The 26,783-nt window shown below is 33.1% G+C and overlaps 1 protein-coding gene across 1 annotated transcript in view; it reads left to right on the top strand.

Annotated features, from left to right (window-relative positions):
* Positions 1 to 26,783, top strand: part of NAALADL2 (N-acetylated alpha-linked acidic dipeptidase like 2) — a gene marked incomplete at its 3' end in the record, with an annotated part of 975,844 nt that overhangs the window by 357,976 nt on the left and 591,085 nt on the right. The window contains exon 3 of the mRNA XM_080695918.1: positions 13,651 to 13,924. Within this exon, the coding sequence (XP_080552044.1) occupies positions 13,651 to 13,924 (274 nt within the window). The remainder of the gene's footprint in view (positions 1 to 13,650; positions 13,925 to 26,783) is intronic.

Here is a 26,783-nt window from a genome sequence, read left to right as displayed (position 1 = left end):
TGGAGTTAAATGAAATCTCAGGGTAGTTTTGATTTGCATCTCTCTGACTGCTAATAATGTTGAACATTTTTTCATACATTTATTGGCCATGTGAATTTTTTATTTCATTTTGTTTTTTTGTTTTTTGTTTTTTTTGTTTTTGGTGATACTGGGGGTAGAACCCAGAGGCTTTCTACCTCCGGGCTATACTCTCAGCCCTATTTTATATTTTATTTGGAAACAGGGTCTCACTAAGTTGCCGAGAGCCTCACTAAGTAGCTGAGGTTGGCTTTGAACCTGTGCAATCCTCCTGTCTCAGCCTCCCAAGCACAGGGATTACAAGTTTGCGCCATATCTATTTGATTTAATTGCCTCTTTTTGATTGGGTTCTTTTCTTAGTGCTGAGTTTCTTGAGTTCTCTGTCTATTCTAGATCTTAGTCCTCTATCAGAGGAGTAAAGATTTTCTCCCGTTTTGGTGGCTCTCTATTAACGTTCTTGATAGTTTCTTTTACTGTTCAAGAAGCTCTTCAGTTTAATGCAATCCTACAAAGTGATCCACCTTTTAGTTACTTACATTGTTGGTGGGATTAAAAATTAGGGCAACCACTCTGGAAATAGTATGGAGGATCCTCAGAAGAATGGAAATGAACTTACCATATGATCCAGCAATACTACTTCTGGGTATTTACTTAAGACTGGAAACCAAAATACCAAAATAATGCATTTGTATCTATGTTCCTAGCTGCACAATTTACCATTGTCAAACTATGGAACCAGCTAAGATGTCTATCAACAGATGAATAGATTAGAAAACTATGGGATATGTACACAGTGGAATTTTACTCAGCCATAAAGAACAAAATTACATCATTTACAAGGAAATGGATGAAACTAGAGGAAGTTATGCTAAGTGAAATTAGTCAGTCACAAAAATAATAAATTGGTACCTCTCCCTGATATGTGGAAGCTAGGGAGAAAATGGGTCATAGGATGAACTATAGATGAACAAGGAGAAACCATAAATAAGCAAATAAGGTGACTTGGGGATAATTGGAGGGGGGAAGAGGGAAATTCCCTAATGTACATGATGTACATTTACAAATACATCAAAGTCAATCACTAAGCAAAACATAAGGAGGGAGGGGGAGAGAATGGGGGTTTTTGGTAAGGGCTAATTGAGTGATGTGTGCATGTATGCCTTGCACTCCATTAATATATACAACTACAATGCACCAATAAAATTTTTTTAAAAATGAAAGAAGGGTCAGTAAAGGAAAAGAATGGAATGAAATTGCACAAAAATATCACAATACATCCTGCTTTCATTTTAATTAAAATGCACCAATAAAGCTTATCAAGTGCTGTTTGCATGTATGCCACTACCACTACGAATTACATTATGATGTTAAACTATAACACACCAATAAATGTATTAAATTTTAGAAGAAAAAACAATATAGTGTAATAACTCAGAATATTATTCTTAGACTACTATTGGCTATTTGCACATATGTGAAAATACCAATGTCAGTCTCAATATTCTATATGAAGAAGGGGGGACAGGGGAGGGGACACCAAGTGCTGTGTGAATGTGTGTCACTGTCAACACAATTTACATCATGACATGAGGCTACAATGCACCAATAAGAGCATCACAAAAAATAAATAGGAATGTAGAGATAACCTATATAATTAAAGAAAATATTTGTAATATATACACCTTATAAGGGGTTGATATCCAAGATATATAAAAATTCCAAGAACTCAATAGTAAATGGCCAACAGAGTAAGGAAAAAGTTTTCAACATCACTAATCATCAAGGAAATTTAAATAAAAGCACCATGAGATATCATCTCAATATAGTATAAGAATGACTATTAGAAGGACTAAAGATAATAAGTTCTGGTGAGGATTAGAGAAGGAATGCTTGCACACTGTTGGTGAAATGTAAATTAATACAGCCAATGTGAAAAATATAGTTTCCTCAAAAAATTAAAAATAAAGCTGGTTGTGGTTGTGCACACTTGTAATCCCCATACTTGGGAGGCTGAGATAGGAGGATCAGGCAGGTCCAAAGCCAGCCTCAGCTACTCAGAGAGGCTTTCCGCAACTTAGTGAAACCCTGTTTTAAAATAAAATAAAAAATAGATTTGGGAGTATATCCCAGAGATAGAAAGCCCCTTGGTTTTATCCCCAGTACCACAAAAAGAAAAAAAAAAAAAAAGAAAAAAGAGAACTACCATATAATCCATCAATGTCCTTTTGGATATATATTCTAAAGAAATGAAATCAGTGTGCAGAAGGAACATTTGAATGTTCCTTGCACATGAGACTCTCAACAAAATACCAGAACTATTGAACATAACCAACCAATGGGAAAAACATAAGTATCCATCAAGTAACAAATGAGTAAAGAAAATGTAGTACAATACACCATGGAATGGTATTCAGCCATAAGAAAGAATAGGTTTCTGCTATTTACAACAACATGAATAGAACTGGAGATCATTATATTAAGTAAAATAAACCAGACACAGAAAGAAAAGCAGCACCACAAGATTTCATTCCTGTGTGATAGTTAAGAAAGTTGAACCTGGTGTTGTGATTCACGCTTGTAATCTCAGCATTTGGGAGGCTGAGACAGGAGGATCTGGGTTCCTGGCCAGCCTCAGCTACTTAGTGAGGTCCTTTGCAACTCAGTGAGACACTGTTTCAAAATAAAAAGAATAAAAAATAGGGGTGGGTTTATAGCTCAGAGGTAGAAAGTCCCTGCAAAACAAAAATAATAAAAATAAAAATAAAAAAGAAAGTAGACTGCATATAAGTTGAGAGTAGAATAGTGGTTAACAGATGCTAGGGAGAATAAGGTACAGGAGAAATGAAGAAAATATGATCAATCTATGCTAAGTTAGAGTTATATAAGAAAAAGCTTTTGTGTGCTATTATAGAATATGGTAACTATCAAAATAATGTATTATGCATTTCAGAAAACTAGAAGAAATCTTGAAAGTTTATTTCATAATGTAAATGTGAGAGGAGGTGAATATTTAACTTTATTTAAACATAATGTAATATATATATATATATATGTATCAAATATTTTATAGCATGCTAGTAAGTTGCATGTTTTTGTATGTTATTAAAAAACAAATTAAAATGAAAATAGCCCCAGACTCTCCTATTCCAGCAGATAATAAATAATTCTGAGTCAGTGAGATCAAATATTCAAGTGTAAGATTTAATAATAGGAAAAGGGGGTGGGTTGCAGAGGAGGCAATTTTAGATTTTTTGAACCTCCCAGTTTTAAATGTTGGTGAAATACAAGATGCAGCATCAGCAAATGCAATCTAAAGGAAACAAGTTTTCCATCTTTGGAATGCATTTGCAACATTGATCCACACATAATTTAGGTGTTTTGTGTATTCTTGTTTTCAGATAACACTTTGCAACATAATTAGATTGAGAAAAATATCAGAACAACAGTTTTATTCCCTTCATCTATCTCTGGCCACATATGTTCTGAGTATAGTCCAGTTAGACAATGTGCAAACAAATATATAGGAAAAATATGGAAAAACATAAAAATTAGGACATTTTAATCAGCTGAGAGAAACACTTCCAGGCTGTAGTATGGGCTTAGTTCCAGTTTGCAGTCCTCCCACATGATTTGCTTTAGTTATGATAGTTTCATCTGTATCAAAATTAAGTTCAAGTATTCCCAAATGACATGATTTAATTTGGAAATATTTGTATGTATTTTTAAAGAATACAAAAATAGCCCTCTGGACATCCATAAAAAGTAATGTTAAATGTAGTATTTAACAGAAGTTGTATAGTTGTTTTTTATTTTTCATAGTTAGCTTAATGGCATTCAATATAGTGATGTAATAATAGTATGATGGTGAAAGAACAGAGAATGACTATTAAAAAATAACAAAGCCTAGATTTAAGTGTTTACCAAGAATTATAAGATGTGCATGGTGGCACATACTTGTAATCCCTGCGCTTGGGAGGCAGAGACAGGAGGATCGCACAGGTTTGAAGCCAGCCTTGCTGGCTTAAGAGACCCTGTTTCCAAATAAAAAAATGTAAAAATAGGTCTGGGAGTGTAGCCCAGAGGTAGAAGGATTTCCAAGAACCCCAGTACCACCAAAAACAAAAACAAAACAAAACAAACAAAAGAAAAAGAATCATATGGCCTTGAATAATGGAAATAAACCATGAAAATATCTTTGTACCCCTATTTCCAAAAATTGGTTTTGGAGTAGTGCACTTTAAATAATGAATTTATTTTCTTTGAAAGTGCCTTATGGCTTTTGCCTCAGTGAAGTTAGTATATGATAAGAAATTCCAAACATACAGGTTGATGTGAGAAACTAAATTATAGTTCATACATAAAGGAAATCTGTTCTTGCTATAGAGTCATCAAATTCCTCACACATGTATAATACACTGTGTTGGATAACAAGTCAAATAATAACTTCTAAGATTTTTGTTTAATTAGTATTTCAGAAATACAAATTGCTGCAGTATGAGTATGCACATGTATTCTGATACGTACACATAAAAACCTCAGTGCGCATGAACAAAAATTCTGACTTTTCCCTGTGTAGTTGCAACATTTTTCTTCTTTCTCTCTGCATTTATTACTGTGTACTCTTGGCACTTTTCTTAGAACTAGAAATTCTGTGTATATAGCTTCTTCCAGTTCTGACATCAGTGTTGCTCTGTGGTTTATCCAGTAGCAGGTGTTGAACATTGATAAAGACAGGATTCTATCCACCAAACCCAAGACAAAAGCCCAGCACCTTCCATTTCCAGGCTCTTTTGGCCAATGGAACATTAATGCCAAAGTCCCTCCCAAATTCAGATCTCAGGACTGACGGTTTCTTATGTTACCTGCCAAAACTTGTAGCCTATGGAAACTCTTATTTAAAAAATTAAGGCAGAGGAAAACTTTATAGCAAATAAATACTCTGTGATTTTGGTTGACACACTCCTATTTTTGCAGTCTGAAATTACTAAGAGTACATTATAGCTAATTCTTTAAAACCATTTTTATTTAATATAGAAAACTTCCCAATTGTAACAGAACTCTTCATCATAAATCCCCAAACATTATTGTCAGGGAAAAAAGTTTTAAAAAACTGGAAACTGTTACAAGATCTAACATTATTTAAATTCTAAGTGATTTAAAATGATTAATAAGTAGAATCCCTTGACCAAGCTACTTGTATTAATACAAAGTTGTTTGAATAACTGTTGGTTTATTTAACATAATTTATATTTAAATATTATATAATTTCAGAACAGTGAACTCATATGGCCTCTTTAAGATTTGTGTGCGTGCGTGTGTGTGTGTGTGTGTGTGTGTGTGTGTGTGTGTATGTGTGGTATAGGGATAGAATCCAGAGGCATTCTGTACCCCCAGCCCTATTTTTTATTCTTTATTTTGAAACAGGGTCTCACTGAGTTGCAAAGGGCCTTACTAAGTAGCTAAGGCTGTGTGGGAACTATAATCCTCCTGTCTCAGCCTTCCGAATGCTGGGATTACAAGCATGCACCACCATGCCAGGCTACTCTAAGTTATTTTTAAACAAGTGAAGTATAAACCAAAATTTGACAATTTTAAAAACAATTTTAAAAGATAGAGCAGTTCTTAAAAATCTTTAGATCATGGAACTTGAATAGGTGTTTATTAAATTATGATTAGTTATTTGGAAAATTAACCACTATTTATTAAGAAATAATCTTTCTGTTATTACTTTTAAAGATTGGTATTTATATATTTATGTGCATACAAAAATTTTACCATAATATGTAAAGTGTATTCTTATATTGACATATTGTTATTATATATGAACATGTTCTCCTATTTACTTGAATCCATCACAACTATGAAGTAGAATATTTGAATAGTTTAATCTCTAATAGATGAGATAAAGTACAATCTATGCAAGAAGGAGCTCAGGTCACTATTCTGAACTGCTTTTTCAATTTCTCCCTTTGGTTGCTATGAACAGCTCAGTCAATAACTGAAAAGAACTCATGTCTTAATAGATACTCAAGTTAGTGTACTTCTGTTTGGGGTGATGTTTTGAAATAGATATACTCCAAAACACACAAATGTTGTCTATATTACAATAAACCTACTTTAAAACTGCTTTTCTGAGCATTAAGAGTTATCAACAAGGTAACAAAACAAGAAAACATACTATGATGAGAAATCAAATAGAAACTTGGAAATTTCAGGATCAATAGCAGTGGCTCAGAGAATAATGAAGGAGCTGTGATTCTAGGAAGAAATGAAACTCTTCTTACAGCATTAAAGACATGAATCAGCAATTAATGGTTCTCCCATAGAACAGCATCAAGTACAGACGATTTCTAGTTTTATAATTATTGATGTCCCCCAATTCTAATTATATTGAATCTCAGAACACTGATCAAGACAAATGCTCCCTATCTCATAAAATTGATATCCTTTCAAATCAAAATTAGGCAGAACTTATTTCAAAGGAATATTGCATACCACTAAATGGTATTTATTTATTTGCTACTAAAATGATTATTAACATAATACATCATATTTTAAAAGGATCATATAATTGTCTTAAATAAATAATTTTTTGTGGTAATGGAGATGGAACCAAGGATCAATACCTCCAAGCTACACTTCCAGCCCTACTTTTTATTCTTTATTTTCTAAACAGGGTCTCACTGAGTTGCAAAGGGCCTCACTAGGTAGCTGAGATAGTCTGCAAACCATGATCCTTCTGTCTCAGCATCCCAAATATTGGAATTACAAGCATGAGCCCCACCATGCCTGGTTCATAAAAAATATTTTTTATAAAATTTAATATCTGTTCAAAGAACATCTGTTAAAAACAAGAGAATGAAATACTTTTAACATAATATTTACACTACATCATGTATCTCGACTAACACACCTTATAAAATATTTAATTAATTATTTTCTAGAGGTCATATCTTATGTAGTAATCCAAAATAAATTCAATTAAAGTAAAATTTATAAATGATAAGAAAGGGAATAACAAAATTTGTATTATTTGCTAATGAAATAAAATAGTTTACACAGAAAAAAACAAAAAGAAGAAAATAACATAATTAATAAGAGAGTTTACCAGGATTATTTTGTATTATGATGGAATAGCATTCCTTTATAGCAGCAATAAGCAAATAAGTTACTATTCTGTATATTAAGACATATTATACCAGTAATAATGAATAAAGCACATCATTATAAAGATAAATCAAAAGGATTAATGTAATTGATTTGGGAGCTCAGACAGACTCATGCACATGTAAAGCTCACGTATGACAAAGTTTCTATTGCATATTAGTTGAGCATTTAGACAAGGGACAGGTACTCATGTGGGGAAAAGTGAAAATGAGTTTCCACCTCATGCTATTACCTTTTTTCCTTACCCACCATTTTCTCTTTTTCTAAGTAATCCCTAAAGTGAGGAAAACAGTTATAAAAACTCTTATAAAAAATGAGTTTGCTTGATAAAAGAGCATGTGCCCAAATTTAAGGCATAAATGTTTACTAACATTGTATCTTATTGTTGGATTGTCCCTTTTATTAGTAAGAAGTCACCTGCCTTGTTTCTTCTGATAAGTTTTGGCTTCAAGTCTGCTTTGTCAGATATGAGATCAGCTACACCTACTTGTTTTCAGTTTCCACATGCATGGAATCTCTTTTTACATCCTTTCACTTTTATCTTTGCCTATAAGGTGAGTTACTTGCAAACAGGATATAGCTTATGTTCTTTAATCCATATTGCCAATTTATATTTTTTAGGTGGGGTGTTTAGACCTTTGATATTCAATATTATAGTTGAGAGATAATGTTTGTTCCTTATCATATTGAGTTATATTTTCTTTTTGATATAGTGTTATTTCTCATGTGCTTAGTTGTCTGTCTGGAAGAATTTTCCCCTTCTTTCATTCTGATATTTATTTCTCTTTTTGTTCAAGTGTTTATCTCTTTAAGTTTTTCTCTAGTGACAACTTTGTGGTCATGAGTTATTTTCTTTCTACTTACCTTGAAAGTTTTTTTTTATTTCTTTGTCAATCTTGAAAGATATCTTTGATGTATACAGCAGTCTTGGTTGAAAGGTGTTTTCTTTCAGAGATTGGAGTATATCATACCAGTGTCTCCTGGCTTTCATGAATTTGGTTGTGAAGTCCACAGCAACTCTTGTTGTTTTGCTCCTGAATGTCACCTGTTCTTTTGTTCGCAATACATTTAAAATGCTCACCTTGACTTCTATTATTATGTTACATGGGGAAGCTCTCCTTTGATCTTGTCTTTTTTGGGGGGGTTCTGAATGTCTCATGTATGTGGGTGCCTATCTCTTTTTCTATGTTTGGGTATTTCTCTGATATTACTTCTCTGAAGAGGTTTCTCATACTCTTGATTTGTGCTTCTAGACATTCTTCGATACTTACTATCCATAAGTTAGGTCATATTATATAATCCTGCATTTCTTGAATAGTCTAGTCATGTCATATTATCTTCTTTGTATTGTTGACTGTGTGATCAGTTTTTAATAAGCTGTCTTCTAAAGAGTGATATTCTATTTTCTATGTTATCTAGTCTACTGGGGGGGGCATTTTCTATTGATGTATTTATTTCATTTATAATCTTCATTTTGCAGGAAAATGAATAGACCTGGAAAACATTATGTTAAGTGAGATGAATAAGTCACAGAAGGTGAAGGGTCATGTATTTTCTCTCATATGAGGAAAATAGGATTCAATTAGGAAAATCAGGATACAATAGGAACTTTGAATAATAGAGGAAAAGCTTCAGTGCTATAAGGAAGTAGTCTAAGGAAGGTTGGGAGAGAGGGAGGATCAATAAATAAAATATTTCCATTGATAGTATGTACATATGTAAGAATACCAATGCCAATCTCAATATCATGTGTTTGGAAGGGAAGCATGGGGAAGAAGCTGGGAGAAAGTACACCAAGTGCTGTATGTGTGTATGCCACTATCACTGTGAATTACATTATGATATGAGACTATAATGGATCACGAAAGTATAAAAAAGAAAACATGGCAACTAATCTCTTCTTTGAAAAATAATTTAAAAGCACTTCAGAAAATGTGTAAATTATACATTACATTAAAATTATATATACTGGGCATGGTGGTACATGCCTGTAATGCCCGTACTTCATATAGATGAAGGTTTGAATCCAGCCTCAGTAAGTTAGCAAAACTCTCAGCAACATACTGAGGCCATTTCAAAAATAAATAAATAAATAATCAAAAGATGTGTACCTCAGAAGTAAAATGCCCGTGGGTTTATTCCACAGTAATACACAGAGAAAATTATATACATTTAAATAATGAACTTATGGTCATCATAAGACAGTAAATTGAAAATAAAGAGGATACCAAAAACATGGAGAAGATATGTGCTGCACATAGGCCTTAAAATAGATTATCCAAGGCATACAAAAATGTTTGAAATAAAGGCAAGAGAAAGTAAAAACGAAGAATAAAATATTTATTAAAATATTCTCACCAGTAATCATGGAAATGCAAATTAAAACCACAACAGAAACTGGGCTTGGTGACACAGGCTTGTAATCATAATCCCAGTACTTAGAAGGCTGAGACAGGAGTATGACAGGCTTATGGCCAGCCTCAGGTACTTAGTGAGGTTCTCTGCAACTTAGTGAAAATATGTTTCAAAATAAATAATAAAATAGAGTTGGGGTATAGCTCAGATTTAGAAGGTCATTGGCTTCAATCTCCGGTATTGCAAAAAAAAAAAAAATAGAATAAACTTTTAGCTTCATGGGATAGCAATAATTAGATACCCTGACAGTTGAAAGTAAGGCCTCTTACATACTACTAGTGGAACAAAATACTTTAGAAAAGTATTAACATCTTGCCAAAAAGTGCATATGAGTTAAACACATAATAAAATACAATTACACACCTATCACTTTGGAAAAATGATTAAAACATAACCAAGATAACATCAAATATTGACAGGAATGAAAGAATAAGAACTCTCTTGAAAAGCTGGCAAGTGAGTATTCTAAATATTTTAAAAGCTGTTTGGCATTTCTTATTAAAGCTATACAGGTACATGCTCTATGTACCAATTCTGTGCATAGAGAAAATATTATGGTATCTGTGAGGCAATAAAAATTAAAATGCAGCATTGTCTTTAATAATGAAAATATAGAAAGAACTTTAAAATATTTATTTCAGAATAAATGGTAAAAAATACTGGAGGAATTTCAGAACCCACAAAATACAAGGTGAAGTCACAAAATATTATATTTATTATATAACAATAAAAACACAAAATTGAATGGCAAGGTGTTAAATACATAAATATATGCAAACTTATAAAATAATATAACAGGAAACAAAAAGATCAGACTGATGGTATCTCTGGGAATCAGGGTGAGTGATAGAATAATGAAAGAAGATTCAACGGTTTCACTAATAATAAAGGTGTTCTACTCCGTAATTTGGATTGTTCTTTTCATTATTTTTATACTTCATATATGTTATATCTTCCTTATTATATATTTAAATTATCTTATAAAATTAACATAAAGCCAAATATATAATGCATAAATATACCTTAAATTATTAGTGAAGTAAAGAATATGTACATTCATACAGTGATTTTATAGTAGTACCGAATAATATGTAGAAATTATCTGGAATTGAGACAACTTACTGATTCTTCAGTTAAACACCTAAACAAGTATTTAGTTTGTCTTTTGAATCCATGTCGTGTTGTATAAAATATGTGTCTTGAAATATTTAATCTTTGTTTAGTTTGTTGCATTATAAAGCACTGTGGAACTAAAACCAATGAAAAATAAATATTTTACTACTCAGCAAAGCATTTATGCTCATCAATTAGGTGGGTAGAGAAGAAAACAAAATCTAAAGCAGTATTGTTTTTCTTTTACTTTTCTGTCTAAATAACCAAATTTTCACAAGTAAAATCTATATCTGAAACGTTATTTTATATGTAATTTTAAAAATCTATTCACTTTTAATAGTACATTATAATTACACTCATAGTGAAATTCAAAGTGATATAGACATACATGCACATAAAACTTGGTGTGTTTTCCTCTGGATCCCACTCTGCTACCTACCCTTGCTTGTATATATTAGTGAGACTGGTAATGTTACCTTCATGTACAGGTACAATATTATTTGAACTGTTTCCTTTATCAGCTCTCATTTTGATCTCCCATTTCCCAATGTCCTTCCATTATTCAGCTAGCCTCTCTCATTTATCGAAAGTTTATTTTGTTTCCTATTCTAACTTCCACATAGGAGAAATAAAACATAATACCCTTGACTTTCTAAAACGGGCTGATCTCAGTATAATATAATCTAGTTTCATCTATTTTTTATGCAATTTTTTTGAGGGCTGCGTAAAACTTCATTGCCTATATGTCTTTTTTTTTTTTTTTTTTTTTTTTTTTGGTGGTACTGGGGTTCCTGGAAGCCCTTCTACCTCCGGGCTACACTCCCAGACCTATTTTTTTCATATATATATTTTTATTTGGAAACAGGGTTTCTTAAAACAGCACAGCTGGCTTCAAACCTGCGTGATCCTCCTGTCTGTGCCTCCCAAGCGCAGGGAATACAAGCGTGGGACACCACGCCCGGCTATATGTCTCATTTTAATTTATTTGTCTGTTGATGGATTGATTCCATAGTTTGGCTATTGTGTATTGGGAGGTGGAGACTGGAGGATCACACAGGTTCAAAGCCAGCCTCAATGGCTTAAGAGACCCTGTTTCCAAATTAAAAAAAAAATATGTAAAATAGCTCTGGGAGGAAAGCCCCGGAGTAGAAGGGTTTCCAGGAACCCCAGTACCACCAAAACAAACAAACAAACAAACAAACAAACAAATAAATAAATAAATAAATAAAACAAAACAAAATTTTAAAGTAGGACTGGGGGTGTTGCTGGAAGGTAGAATGCCGCTGAGTTCCATCCCCAGTACTGCAAAAGAAAGAATAAAAGGACTATAGACAATAATAGAAGCTGATGAGGATATGGAAATTTTTTTTTTCAATAATGGGAATTGAGCCCAGGGGTGCTGTACCACTGAGATACATTCCCAGATTAAAAAAAAAAAAAATTGAGACAGGGTCAGTCTGGCTAAATTGCTCAAACTTGTCATGGCAGGTAGACATCAGCCTACTGAGTGGCTGGGATTTTAAACTGTACATACAGGCTTTCACTATCATACCCAGATAATTAACATATATATTGAAATTTAAAAGTAGCATTATTAATATACTTTATAAATGACTTTCTCATCAAATTGAGTGAAATTTTAACCCAGTTTACCAGCTCTATCTAAAATAGTATAGTAAACAAAATAGGTGGAGACAGGAGGACAGACATAGCAGCAGATGAACAGGCAAAGGCAGAGAAGTCTATGAGCAATAAAAAATGAAATTCTTCCAATCAGGTCTTTCATTTAACTTGCTGTTGTTGACTGACAAAACTAGATGTTTAAAGGGAAAAATAATATAACTTCAAAAGAATGCAAAAACAACTAGGAACCTACTTTTTACTGCATCTTCTTATTTAGGCCAGCTTTGAAACTATGTCAACAGACATATGTTTTATCTCCAGTAATGTGTGTTTACTTTGTATTCTTTTCCCAAATGTATGAAATAAGTATGTCTTAAAAGAAATATGTATGTCTAAAAATTAATGTAATGGGCAAAAATAACAATAATATCAGTAAATACTTGGATAATAGACTGAATAATAAAAATTCTTATAAGAAGTATATTTTGCAAAAAATTTAGTCCTTTTTTGTCTGTAAAATAAAAAACTATCTGGATTAAATTATTTTTATTAAGTTAGTCTTTGATTGTATTCTGCATACTACAAATATATCTAACAGATTTTGTCTAGCCTCTAAGATGTCATAAGCAAAAATAGTATCACTACAGAATAAATACAGAAAAAGTATACAAACTCAGAAAGTCCAACACAAACATTAATTATACATTGGCTTGAAAATCTGTGTGTTTTTTTTTTTTACCATTGCATAGTAATTTGGAAAAAAAATACTTTGCTTTTAACATCATGTATCTGGGCATGTAAATTGTATCTAATCTGTCCTATTTGTGTATGTATGTGTGTGTGTGTGTGTGTGGTGTATGTCACTCTGCCTGGCTAGTGCCTTATTACTTTAAAAAGCAATAGCTATATGTTAATCAATACTTTTAATAAAGTAATATTAACAATAATATAGAGCTATCTCAACCAGAATTACGCCTAGTTTTGGAAGTGAGTTTCAAATGGGTTATGTTTGATGTTGCTAGAAGTTTCATAACTAATAAAAGAACTAGTTGGTCTTACTCTTCTTTGTAGTCCCATCATGTTTTATTAGCTCTTAATTTAAGAAATTAATCCTTCTTGATTTGGTATAATTGATTTGCTATATCAAGCCTATCAGCTCTACCACACTTACATTTTTTTGGTGGTAGGGCCTAGTTTTATTCATCTTTCAATATTCCACATTAATCTATAATATTCCCTATTTAGTGAAAAGTCAGATCTCAAAAGGATAATGGTTTTCCCATTATTTTAAGTGTGCTTTTAAATTTCTTCCAGAAATTTGGTAGAACTCTATGAAAGTGAAGATGGCATAGAAATTTCAAAGAAGATTAAGACTCACTGGACTTCTTTGGGCCTAGAAGATGTACAGTTTTTCAATTACTCCGTGCTGCTGAGTCTGCCTGGGTCTTCTCCCAACACTGTGATTCTGAGCAGCAGCAGCCAATGCTTTCATCCTGATGGCCAGCCCTGCAGTGAAGAAGCCAGGAAAGACAGCAGCCAAGATCTGCTCTACTCATATGCAGCTTATTCTGCCAAAGGAACTCTCAAGGTAATATGAGCATTTGTCTCTGTCATTTACAGTGAAATAGAATTACAAAACAACAGCTTTCATCTAAATTGAACTAACTGGCAAGATACAATCTACAAAAGTAACCATTAAATACTTTAGTAGAGAGATCCCAGGGAAGCAAGATAGGGATTACCTGATACTTTTCTTGTCATATTTTTGAAATTAAAGACACATTAGATGAATTTAATTTCAAGGTGTTAAATGTGTGACTGAGTCGTTCACATTTTGTTTAGTTCATAGAGTATAAATCTATTTAACTTATGCTTTCAAGGAAGCAAATTTTAACACATTGATATGGAGAGAAGGAATAGAAATAGAGATTGTATATGCAAACACAAAGTAAAGTAGAAATTGATGTGATTATTTACAAATTTTGGATTTGAAATACAGCATGCCTGTCTTCATGATGGAAAGTACATATGATAGGGGGCCAGATGTGAATTATTTTTCCACCTTTCCTAGGTTAGCTGGATTTGGCATAGTTTTCTATGTGAATAAATTCCATATATTAGTACACAGCTCTGAGAGTTTTTCCACATATTTATCTTAGTTGTAAATGTTTAAATTTTTGCTTTATCTCATATAACAGAAAGCCATGACTATTGCTTATTCATAAAATTATACAAATGTACATAAAATTGTAAGTCCTTATTTGAGACAATTCTACCACTTGCAAATATATTAAACCTATACATTTTAATGAAGAAGAGTGTAAAAAGAATTTTCTAAAGAAGCTACTAAATAGGAGAAATTAAAGTTAAGTGTAAATGTAAAAATATGCTCCATGTTTGAAACATTCAGTCTAAACAAAAGGAATTGTTAAAGGAAACAAAATGCAAATATGTATAAAACAAACACCCTATATTTGAAGACAGCAATATGATAAATTAATCACACAAATTAGATGAAGATATTGACAATTATTTAAATAATTATATTAATAATGAAAATCTATTCTGCTCAGTACATAATAATTTAAATATTTATATAGAAAAAGTATGTAACAAGTTATTGACAATGATTTTCAAAAGCAAAGCAATTTTTAGTGACTATGGTATATGCACATAGAACACTGATATATAAATATATATTATATATTCTATGCATATTTACAATAGACATATTATTGAATTTTATATATCCTAGTTAATAGGTTGCCAGCAATTTTTCTGTGTGTCTTCAGACCCTTTCGGAATTGGAATTGAGTTTGATTGTTTGCTGCTTTTGATGTAGCATACTTCCCTTTTCATTTTGAGTACAACCCGTTTGCATGAATTTCTATCAAGCAGAGCTATTAACAAGTTCTTAAATTATTCTATTCTGAGCCAGCAAAGATCACCACAGTTTTGCTTTTGACAAGGTTATTTGTAGAAGAGGAGTGCCCCTTTTCTTTGAAGACCTGTCATGTCCATTCATCATATGTCCATTTTGTATGAGCTTCCAATTTATGCTTTCTGGTAACAGTCTAAGCAGTATTTGTGATATCTGAGATCTACTTTGAAAACCTACTTCTTGCCAGTATGATGGATGGTGTACTTTATAACTTCTTTGTAATTCATTGTGCACTAGCAAGGTGATATTGTTTAACCCATCATAATGACAGGTGGGTCAGTAAAACTGTCCTAAGAAGAGCTGTCCTGCCAGATGCAAAATACATATTAAATAGATACATAAATAATTTAGCCTGTAGATTCAGAGAATAAATGTACATTTATATTTTTATTAAAAGGTAAATATCAACTGTAATATCATCATAAGGTTAAACATGGGTAGTAAGTACTGACAGTATCTAGTCAATTTTATAAACAGTACATAAGGCTTTTATGTAATCCTTATGCTCTTTCATTCTTTGTGAAACCAAGGTAGATGCAGAAAAGAAGCACATAATATTTTATATACACTAGACAGATTGGTTTTGCTACTTCTATTTTGAGCAGGGGATTTTTATTCCTATGCATTTTAGGTATGTTAGATGTTTTTATTTCATAAATTATTATTTTTTGTTGTTGTTTTTCTTTTTGGTGGTACAATTTTTATCTGAAAGATGAACCAAGTATGATATTTTATGGAAAAACTTATTTTCAACAAATCATTAGTTATACATAAAATACATTGTTATTAACATATCTATCACTACTTCATTCTAGAGATAGCAGAGTTCAAGACCCCTCCTTATCAGCTAAATGGTGTGTTAATCTCTTAAGTTCCCTAAGTGTCCACATTTGTATAGGGAAATAATAATAGTCACTTAAGTGGTTGTTGTGAGGAAGAAATAATAAGGATAGCATTAAGTGCTTGACACAAAGCATTCAATAAGTGTTAGCTATTATTATTGTTTGATAGAACATAGACATATGTAAGTAAGATAAATTACGAACTTTCTGGAGGTAGTAGTGCATGCCTGTTATCTCATTACTTGGGAGACTGAGAAAAGAGTATCACAAATTCAAACCTAGCCTTAGCAACTTAGGGAGACCCTCAGTAAATAATAAGAACCTGTTTCAAAATAAAAAATAAATGGCTGAGGGTACGAGCTGGATGTGGTGGCTCATGCTTGTAAACTCAGCACTTGGGAGGCTGAGACATGAGGATCACGGTTCGAGAACAGCCTCAAATACTAAGTGTAGTCTTTTGCAACTCAGTGAGACCCTGTTTCAAAATAAAGTATAAAAACAGAAATGGGGGTGTAGCTCAGAGGTAGAATGTCCTGATTTTCATCCTCAGTATTGAAAAAGAGGCTGAAGTAAAATGCCCCTGGGTTCAATCTTTGAGTATATCCCAATTTAAAAGAAAAATATCAAAACTACATATCAAAATTTGGAAGTATAAACTATTATCACTTATTAAACCATCTGTATAATTTTTATCTTCTGTTTAATGTGAAAAATATTAATTGCTGGGATATAAAATGCTCTGACAAGTATAAATAAATAATAGAATACACATTTACCCTGATCATATTTTTTAATTAAATTGAAGACTCAAAGAAATTAGGAACAAAATATTTTATTCCTGAATGCAAAATGATAATAAATCATGTCAAGTGGGGCCTTAAGAACACTTCTTATTTTTATGTATGAAATATCAAGACTCAATAGTTTGACACATGAAATCTTAACATAGGATCAGATATTTTGCCAGAAAATCTTAAAGAAAAACATCTATGACCATTGTTAAGGAATTCTGGATAACTTATAATTTGATGTCTATTTTCTCATGACTAGAAAAACTTTCCATCTCTTCTATTTTTTGATATTTTCAAACAAAAGAACACTTATTAGTGTTATGACAAAAGGTAGAGCTATATGCATTTGGCTCTGAATGATTCCTGTTATAGGTAAAAATATTAGAAACCTAGGAGAGTAGAATGGAATTGTATTGATTTAAATTGTGGTGTCTGCTGGATGTACTTAAACAAACATATCAAAGTCAATCACTAAGCCAACCATGGTAAGGAGGGATAGGGAGAAAATGGGGTGGTGTATGGGTAAGGGCTAATTGGATGATATGTGCATATATGTCTACTTGAGTCTTGTATCCCAGTAAGATGTATGACTACAATGCACCAATAAAAAAATTAAAATATAAATTGTGGTATCTGGGTTTAAATATGGAGGTACTAGGGAGTTAACTTTTCTTCCCTCCCTACACCCTATCTTAGGTTGCCTTAAAGCATATGATGTACATTCACAAACATATCAGTCACTAAGCACAACATGAAAAGGAGGGAGGGTGAGGGAATCAGGTGGTAATTGGAGAAGGGCTAAGTGAGTGATGTGTGCATATGTGTCTCTGTCATCTGTACCCCATTACGATGTATGACTTCAATACACCAATTAAAAAAAAAAAAGATGAAGGTACTTCCTTAACAACAAAGAAATGTGAGTTTGGGAAAGAATGTTAAATATGACTTAGCAATTTTTCTGTCTCTTCTCTTGTGGTTTCCATCTTTTAGCAACAATGCACTAGCATGAGATAACTGTGAACAGATGTAATTTATTTTAAAATTTGCACAGTTTTCGGCTCAATATATCCTGCTTCTGGTTTTAGGAGCTCTGTTCACTAACCAAGTTAAGAAAAACAATTTCATGATTATTGCTTTCCTAATTTATAATAATAATCATAAAATGTATTTAGAGATATTTAAAGTATATTTTTCTGTATTTAAAATTTGAACAAGATTTACAAAGTATATTATCCATAATTAAGTATTAATTGTAAAAAAATATACCTTCTACATTGGAAATGTTGTCAAAGCCTACTATATAAAATAAAAAGATTTTTTTTTTTGTTTTTTGTTTTTCTTTTGATGGTACTGGGGTTCCTGGAAGCCCTTCTACCTCTGGGATACACTCCTAGACCTATTTTATATTTTTATTTGGAAACAGGGACTCTTAAACCAGCACAGCTGGTTTCAAGCCTGCACTATCCTCCTGTCTCCGCCTCCCAAGTGCGGGAATTAAAAGCGTGCGCCACCATGCCCGGCAAAATAAAAAGGTTTTAAATAAAGGAAACTGAATCCATTTAAGTAAGAAAAGTACAGTGAACTGTCTCCCATTTTATTATGACAAATTTTTAGTGAGAAAATATTGAAATATAGATTTTGAGTTTGACTAAAGTTGTTTCCTTTTAAATATTTTTATTAGTGCATTGTAGTCATACATCTTAATGGGATAAAATACTTGTGGAGACATACATACACACATCATCCAATTAGCCCTTACCCAACCGCCACCCCACTCCCTCCCCATCCCTCCTTCCTATGCTTGGCTTAGTGATTAACATTGATATGTTTGTTTAAGCACAGCATGTGCTTTAGAGAGCTTACCTCTCCCCCCATCCCCTCCATTAGGTTGTCTTATTTGCTCCTCTATTGGATCTGCTTCTTCATCTAGAGTTCCTCCTGTTACCATTTCTCCCTAGCTTTCACATATTAGGGAAAGCATCAATTTCTTTTTTGTGTGTGTGACTGTCTAATCTCACTTAGAATAATGTTCCCCAGTTCCATCCATTTCCCTATAAATGATGTAATTTTGTTTTTTTTTATAGCTGAGTAAAATTCCATGGTGTACATATCCCACAGTTTTGTAATCCATTCATCTGTTGATGGACATCTTGGCTGGTTCCATAGTTTGGCCATGGTGAATTATGCAGCTATGAACATAAATACACATGCATTAGTCTGGTAGTTTAGTTTCCTTTCTTTTGGGTAGATACCCAGAAGTGGCACTGCTGGATCAAATAAGTTTGTTCTCATTATTCTGAGGATCCTTCATACAGTTTTGCAAAGTAGTTGCACTAATTTGAGATCTCTCAACAATGTTTTAGAGTTTCTATTTCTCCACATTCTTGCCAGCATTTATTGTTGTTTGTGTTTTGAATGATTTCCATTCTAGTTGGAGTTAAGTGAAATCTCAGGGTAGTTTTGATTTGCATCTCTCTGATTGCCAATGATGTTGAGCATTTTTTATGCATTTATCGGGCATTTAAATTTCTTCTTTTGTGATGTTTCTATTTTATTCACTTGCCCATTTTTTTTATTGTGTTATTTGTTTTCTAAGTGGGAATTGATCATTCCTTACAGGCATAGAAAAATCAGTTCTTAACTTAATTTTGAACAACAAAAACCCCAGAATAGCCAAAGTAGTTTTCAGCAACAAAAACCATGCAGGAATAATCACAACACCTGACTTTATACTACAAAGCCATTGTAATAAAAACAACATGGTTATCTGGGCATTGTGGTGCAGGCTTATAATCCCTGCACTTGGGAGGCTGAGAAAGGAGGATCACATGAGTTCTAATCCAGCCTCAGCTACTTAGTGAGGTTCTCAGCAATTTAGTGAATACTGTTTCCAAATAAAATATAAAATAGGTCTGGGAGTATAGCCCAGATGTAGAAAGCTCCTGGGTTTCACCCACAGTACCACCAAAAAGAAAGAAAGAAAGAAAGAAAGAAAGAAAGAAAGAAAGAAAGAAAGAAAGAAAGGGCACAAAAACAGATCCATAGACCAATGAAGCAGAATAGAAGACTCAGAAACAAATCTACACACTTACAGCCAATTGATATTTGACAAAAAGGCCAAAAACATACACTGAAAAAAAAGATAGCCTGTTCAACAAATGGTGTTCACAAAACTGGGTAACCATAGACAGAAAAATGGAAATAAATCCCACTTTCTCACACTGCACAAGAGTCAATTCAAGATGAAGGATCAAAAACTTGAAAATTAGACCAGAGACCTTGAAGCTCCTTAAAGAAGGCATAAGTCCAACACTGTAACACAAAGGCACAGATAAAAACTTTATCCACAAGACCCCAAACGCACAAGAAACTAAAAGATGAATCAATACGTGGGATTGCATGAAACTGAAGAGCTTCTGTAAAGCTAAGGAAATGGTCAAGAATCTCAATCGAAAGCAAACAGAATAGGAGAAGATTTTTGCCACCTACTTTTCTGATAAAGGACTAATATCTAGAATATACAAAGAACTTGAGAGACTAAAATTACTTCTAAAGATTGAAATGCTCTCATACTTGACAAAAATTTCTAGTATTTTTCAAATTCTGCTTTGATTTAAAGCATACTATTTACAGAGCTCAGTTGTAATTTAACTTTCGTAGCAAATTTAATCATATATACAAATCCATTATATAATTATATTTTTATTTTATAACATGTCAACACATGGATATAATAATTCATAAATAATTATTTCATTTTAATAAGTTCTGTAAATACAATCTTTTTAGTACTGAAGAGTTATATGAAAAAGATAGTCTTTAGATTTTTGCACTCTTGCCAAACAGTGATCTAATTTTTTTGCTGTCAGATGTTTGAAAAGTTTTTTTTATTGGTGCATTGCTGGCCTACATGTTAATGGAGTATATGCACACATCATTCATTTAGTCCTTCCCCAATTCCTTCCTCCTCTCCCTCCTTCTCATGTTTGGCTTAGAGATTGACTTTGATATGTTTATGAATATATGTCATATACATCAGGAAACTTCCCTCTTACATCCCCCTCGGTTAGATTGCCTTATGTGATCATCTATGGTTTTTCCTTCTTCATCTAGAGTTCCTTCTATAAATCTTTTTTCCCCTAACCTTAGCATATTAGGATAAATATCTGGTTTTTACTTTTTAACTTTTTTTTTGGTATAGTACTGAGGATTGAACCCAGGGGCATTTACACATGACATTCTACCTCTAAGGTATACCTCCAGCCCTACTTTTAGCATTTATTTTTAGACAGGGTCTCACTAAGTTGCAGAAGGCCTCACTAAGTAGCTGAGGCTGATCTCCAACCTGAGATCCTTCTGTCTCAGCCTCCAAAGTATGATTTTTTTACTTTTTGTGGCAGACTAATCTTACTTTGCATAAAGTTTTCCAGTTCCATCATTTCGCTGCAAATGATGTAATTGTGTTTTTCTCTATGGCTGAGTAAAATTCCATTGTGTACATATCCCATAGTTTTGTAATCCATTCTTCTGTTGGTGGACATCTTGGCTGGTTGCATAGTTTGGCAATTGTGAATTGTGCAGCTATGAACATAGATATTCATGCATTATTTGGTAGTTTGGCTTCCACTCTTTTGTGTAGCTACTCATAAGTGGTATTGCTGGATTATATGGGAGGTTCATTTCCATTCTTGTGAGGATCCTTCATACTGTTTTCCAAAGTGTTTATTTTGTCATATTAGTTGCATGACCTCCTGGGAGAATCCTCTTGAATTACTCTTCAACTACTTCCATATTCTTACATTAGTAAGTTGAGTATGATTAATTAAACAAAACACTTATTATTAGTTATTTTTATATTTTAATTTTGTGATGAAATATTAATATATTTAGCCAGCTTGTTTTCAGTATTATAACAAGACACACATTCAACAATGCAGTTAATATGTAGTGATTGCCTTTCATATGCCAATAGTAAGGGTCATAGTGATAAATAAAATGTTAATGACCCTGCCACTTGAAACTGGCAATCTAAGAGGGGAAACTAGCATTTAGGGAAGCAGTTATAAACTGCCTGTATTGATCTTACTATTAACTCTAGCAAGTTATTTAAATATTTGAAGTTATAGTTTTCTTACACATAAAATGTTCATATGCATTTATCAAAGAAAACTACTATGCAGATAGACTGAAACAATTCATATACTCTGCTTAGTAAAAAGCCTACCATAGCAAACCATAACTGGTTAATTGTTGGTTTTATTTTTACCTTATATTATATCATAACCTTTCTGTAAATCCATGTTAATCCTTTAAACACACACACACACACACACACACACACACACACACACACACACACACACACATTGTTCCTCATAGCTGGAATTTCCCAAGCATCTCCTCTTGCCCTTGCTTTGCTCTTCTTATTACATACTTTTTGCTCATATCATCATCTGCCTGAGGGAATGTCTTTCCTCAACATCCAGGCTCAAGCTTCATTTAATCTTTAGAATATACATTTTCTGTTTTTGGCAGCCTACCAAACTTAAGTTCCATATGGACTACCATTGTATAAAGCCACTAACAATTGTTCCCGTGATGGACTGTAGCCAGTCAAGCCAGTTTACCCCTGCTACTGAGAGTTGTTACTCTCTCTGCTTCTTTACTGATTCTGTTCTTTCTCCTCAGTTACTCTACTTGGCTTTTGAAATCAACATAAAATTCCCAATGGTATATATGAGGATTTTGTTATCTGCCCCAGAGAGCTCTTTTATTCACATACATTTTCCTAGCACTCAGCTGGAGATGGTGGGTTAGATTGCCAATTACAGTGTAGTCACACTATTAGGATGGGGTGTACAGAGCCAAAAATGGCTCAGTGGGATAAAATCCAAATCCCACACACTTGTATTCCAAATCAAAACCACTCCCTCTTCCAACTAGAACCAAAGAAGCCACTAAAGACTCAATCATAGAAGTAAAAGGGACAGATCATTTTCTTAAGATATTAGGTCTGATGTGAACAGATAAGTTTTAGTTTCTTAACAGAGATAATGGAAAAGCAAGAGGTACATTCTTTTCAAGAATTTCCTCAAGGTTCTTGTGAGGTATAAACCTTGCTTAGATACTTCTGGCTCCTAGAATATTTTGCAGAGTATAGCATCTATTAGTCTTAAGGGATGCTCCTTAAACAACTGAGACTGACCTGCCAGCTCTGAGGGACTTTCACTGCAGAGATCATTTTGTTCCATTGCTTGCCCTTTCCCTACACCACATGAGACATGATTGAGTTTTACAACTTCAAGAGGCTTTATCCTGAAGTAATTATGCAGTGGCAGTATTGTTAATAATCTGCTTTGTTTTGTGGTTTTTGTTTTTATGGTACTGGGCTTGAACCCAGATTCTTCTAACTCCAAACAACACCCCATCCTTATGTTTTTCAGTACTAGGCATGGAATCCAGGGGCATTCTACCTCTGAGCCCTATTTTTTATTCTTTATTTTGAAAGAAGGTTTCATTGAGTTGCAAAGGGCCTCACTAAGTAGCTGAGGCTGTTCTCAAACCACAATCCTCCTGTCTCAGCTTTTTGGTAAATGCTGAGCAAGCAACAAATAATACCAAAATCACCTTCCTCAGTCATGCATCAGCTTAGATTTACCACCTAACTTCTTTTCTTCATTGGTAAATTTCCTAAAATTATATCCATATCTAGTTCCTATCCTTAGAAATAACTTTGTTTTAAAATCCAGTAGTCATGCTTTACTCAACATGTCTGATATTTTAGTTGCATTGAATATTCTTAATTTTTCCATGTATCCTGTACCTAGTGTTGCCTAAAAGGATGTTCCCCATGCTTGTGTGTGGTTTCTCATCAGTTGGATATGATCTCCTTGTAGTATCTTTATTGACATCCTTATAAAGACATTTCTTATCACCTCTTATTACATTTCAATGCTTTGTTGTCTTGACAGCATATCACAATTGAAAGTTTTTTCAACTGCTATTTTCCTTGTATACATTTTAAGTCAATCTCTCATCAAAAGAATGCAAACATGCAAGTGGTATGAAGGAAACTTTTGTAACTCATTTTTCCATATTTTCAGAAACTAGAATATAATCTGACACACATTATTAAAATGAAATAATTCTCTTTAATGCTTTATTCCTTGGGCTTATAATAATTCTTTTTCATTTCTTCTATTCTTCTATATGTTTTTATAATCTCTTTTTTAAGGTATATGTTAAATGCTAAACAAATTCTAATTCATTGTTATTTTTTAAATGTTGGCCAAATAAAGACAAGTGAATAAACCAGATATGGTGGTGCATGCTTGTAATCCCAGCTTTCCGGAGGCTGAGACCGGAGGATCGCGGTTCACAGACAGCCTCAGCTACTTAGTGAGACCGTTTCAAAACAAAGAATAAAAAATAGGGCAGGGAGTGTAGCTTAGAGGTCGAATGCCCATGAGTCCCATCCCCAGACCCAAAAAAGAAGCAAGTGAATAGACTCTAAAGAACTGTTTATCAACTCTGGAAAACTTTAATTCTTTTCTTCCTGACAATTTATTTCTTCATATAGCATGAAATCGGATTCTAAACATGTGTGATTTTGTCCACTGACTTTGGATAAGCTAAATAGAAATACATACACAGGAGTGGAATTCTGACAGAGTTGCATTTTAACTTTGTTACATTTCTATATTACAGTAATTTTTACTCAATTTGTTTATCCTTTAAATAGATGTACACTACATGTTAGATTATAATTCTCAAGGCATTTTGTAAATTTATTAATATATACTGCTAACTGAAGTAGCAACTTTGGGTTATCTTTGTCATTTCTATTAAAACATGGTTACTGTATCATTAAGTATTTCATTTAGTATATCACTAGCAAATATTGTTCTACTAGTAAATAAATTACAGTAAAGAAAGAATAATAAAGTTGAAAATCCCTCTTATCTGATATTTTACCACAAAGATGGAAAAAAAAAGGTGTCTCATGTTAAATGCCAAATTCATTTGGGATGTTCTTTAGATGTAAATTTCTTCTAGTCTCTTCTGATTGGTTGCAAATCCATTTTAACATTAGTTTTTGTTCTGTGCTGGTTATAAAATATTTTAAATATCTCTGGTCTTTGTGCTGATACCTATTCGTTGGTTTTGATTAGATGTAATGCTATTTTGAGAAGTTTGAAAAGGTGATGATTGATTTGTGCTATCTTCTTTGGAAGTAGGTGGAAACAGTGTTGGTTTTCACGCTTGGATACACTGAAGTTTTCATAATGTCATTGATAAAATATCCTTAAATGAACTTGAAAACAGAAATAGTGATAAAACTCCAATAACCTATGAATTTTGAATTCTTTATAAATGAAAAATACTAATACCATTTAGGAAGGAAAAGGGAAGCATCATTTTGAATTAACATGTTTTTGCTAAACATGAACACTTCGATTTGAAGAGGATTTATTTATTTATTTATTTATTTATTTTTAACAATTTTTTTATTGAACATAAATAGTATACATTTACACTATATTTGGTGCCCTCTCCCCCCCCGCCCCCATTTTCCCTTCCCCCCTCCCACCAATGGTTGTCCAGGTTAACCATATCTTATTCATAATTTTACACATGTTCAAGTGTAGACCCTTATTAATCAAGACCGGCCTTCCTCCTCTCCTATCTTACCATCTAAACTTAGCTAGTATTTCCCCTTCAATATCTGGAGACCCACTGGTATTCTTTGTGTTTCCTAGTTTGGGCATATTAGAGGAAACATATGTATCTTCTTCTTCTGTGCTTGGCTGATCTCACTTAACATTATGTTCTCCAGGGCTTTCCATCTTCTTTCAAATGATATAATTTTGTTCTTCTTTATGGCTGAATAGAATTCCATTGTGTGTATTTCCCACAGTTTTGCTATCCATTCATCTGTTGATGGTGATCTGGGTTGGTTCCATATTTTGGCTATTACAAATTGTGCTGCTATGAACATAGGTATGCATATGTTGCTGTAGTTCTCTGAATTCAACCCCTTTGGAAAGATACCCAGGAGTGGTATAGCTGGGTCATATGGTGGATCTATTCCCACCTTTCTTAGGAATCTCCACACAGATCTCCATAGTGGTTGAACTAGTTTGCATTCCCACCAACAGTGTAAAAGAGTTCCTCTTTCCCCACATCCTCGCCAGCATTTGTTGTTGTTTGATTTTTTTATGCTTGCTACTCTGACTGGGGTTAGATGGAATCTCAGTGTAGTTTTGATTTGCATCTCCCTGATGGCCAGTGATGAAGAACATCTTTTCATGTATCTATTAGCCCTTTGTATCTCTTCTTTTGTGAAGTGTCTATTTAGTTCATTTGCCCATTTCTTGATTGGGTTGTTTGTTTTGCTAGTGTAGAGTCTTTTGAGCTCTTTGTATACTCTGGATATTAGCCCCCTATCAGAATGGTGGCTGGTAAAGATCCTTTCCCATTCTGTAGGCTTCCTCTTTAGGTTATTGATAGTTTCCTTTGATGAGAAGAAACTTTTTAGTTTGATGTTATCCCACTTGTTTATTCTTGCTTTAATTTCCTGAGCTTTGGAGGTTTTGTTGAGAAAGTTACTGCCTGTGCCAATATGTTGTAGTGTTGAACCTATGCTCTCCTCTACTAGCTTCACAGTCTCAGGTCTAATTTCTAAGTCTTTGATCCATCTTGAGTTGATTCCTGTGTTTGGTGAGATATAGAGGTTTAGATTCATCTTTTTACAAATGGTTAGCCAGTTCTCCCAACACCACTTGTTGAAAAGGCTGTCTTTTCTCCAGCGTATGTGTTTGGCCCCTTTGTCAAAGATTAATTGACTAAAGATGTGTGGGTTTGTTTCTGTGT

The sequence above is a fragment of the Muscardinus avellanarius genome, assembly GCF_963383645.1.
Source record: "Muscardinus avellanarius genome assembly, chromosome: 5".
Lineage (NCBI taxonomy): Eukaryota > Metazoa > Chordata > Mammalia > Rodentia > Gliridae > Muscardinus > Muscardinus avellanarius.
This window is presented reverse-complemented; position numbering and strand designations above follow the sequence as displayed.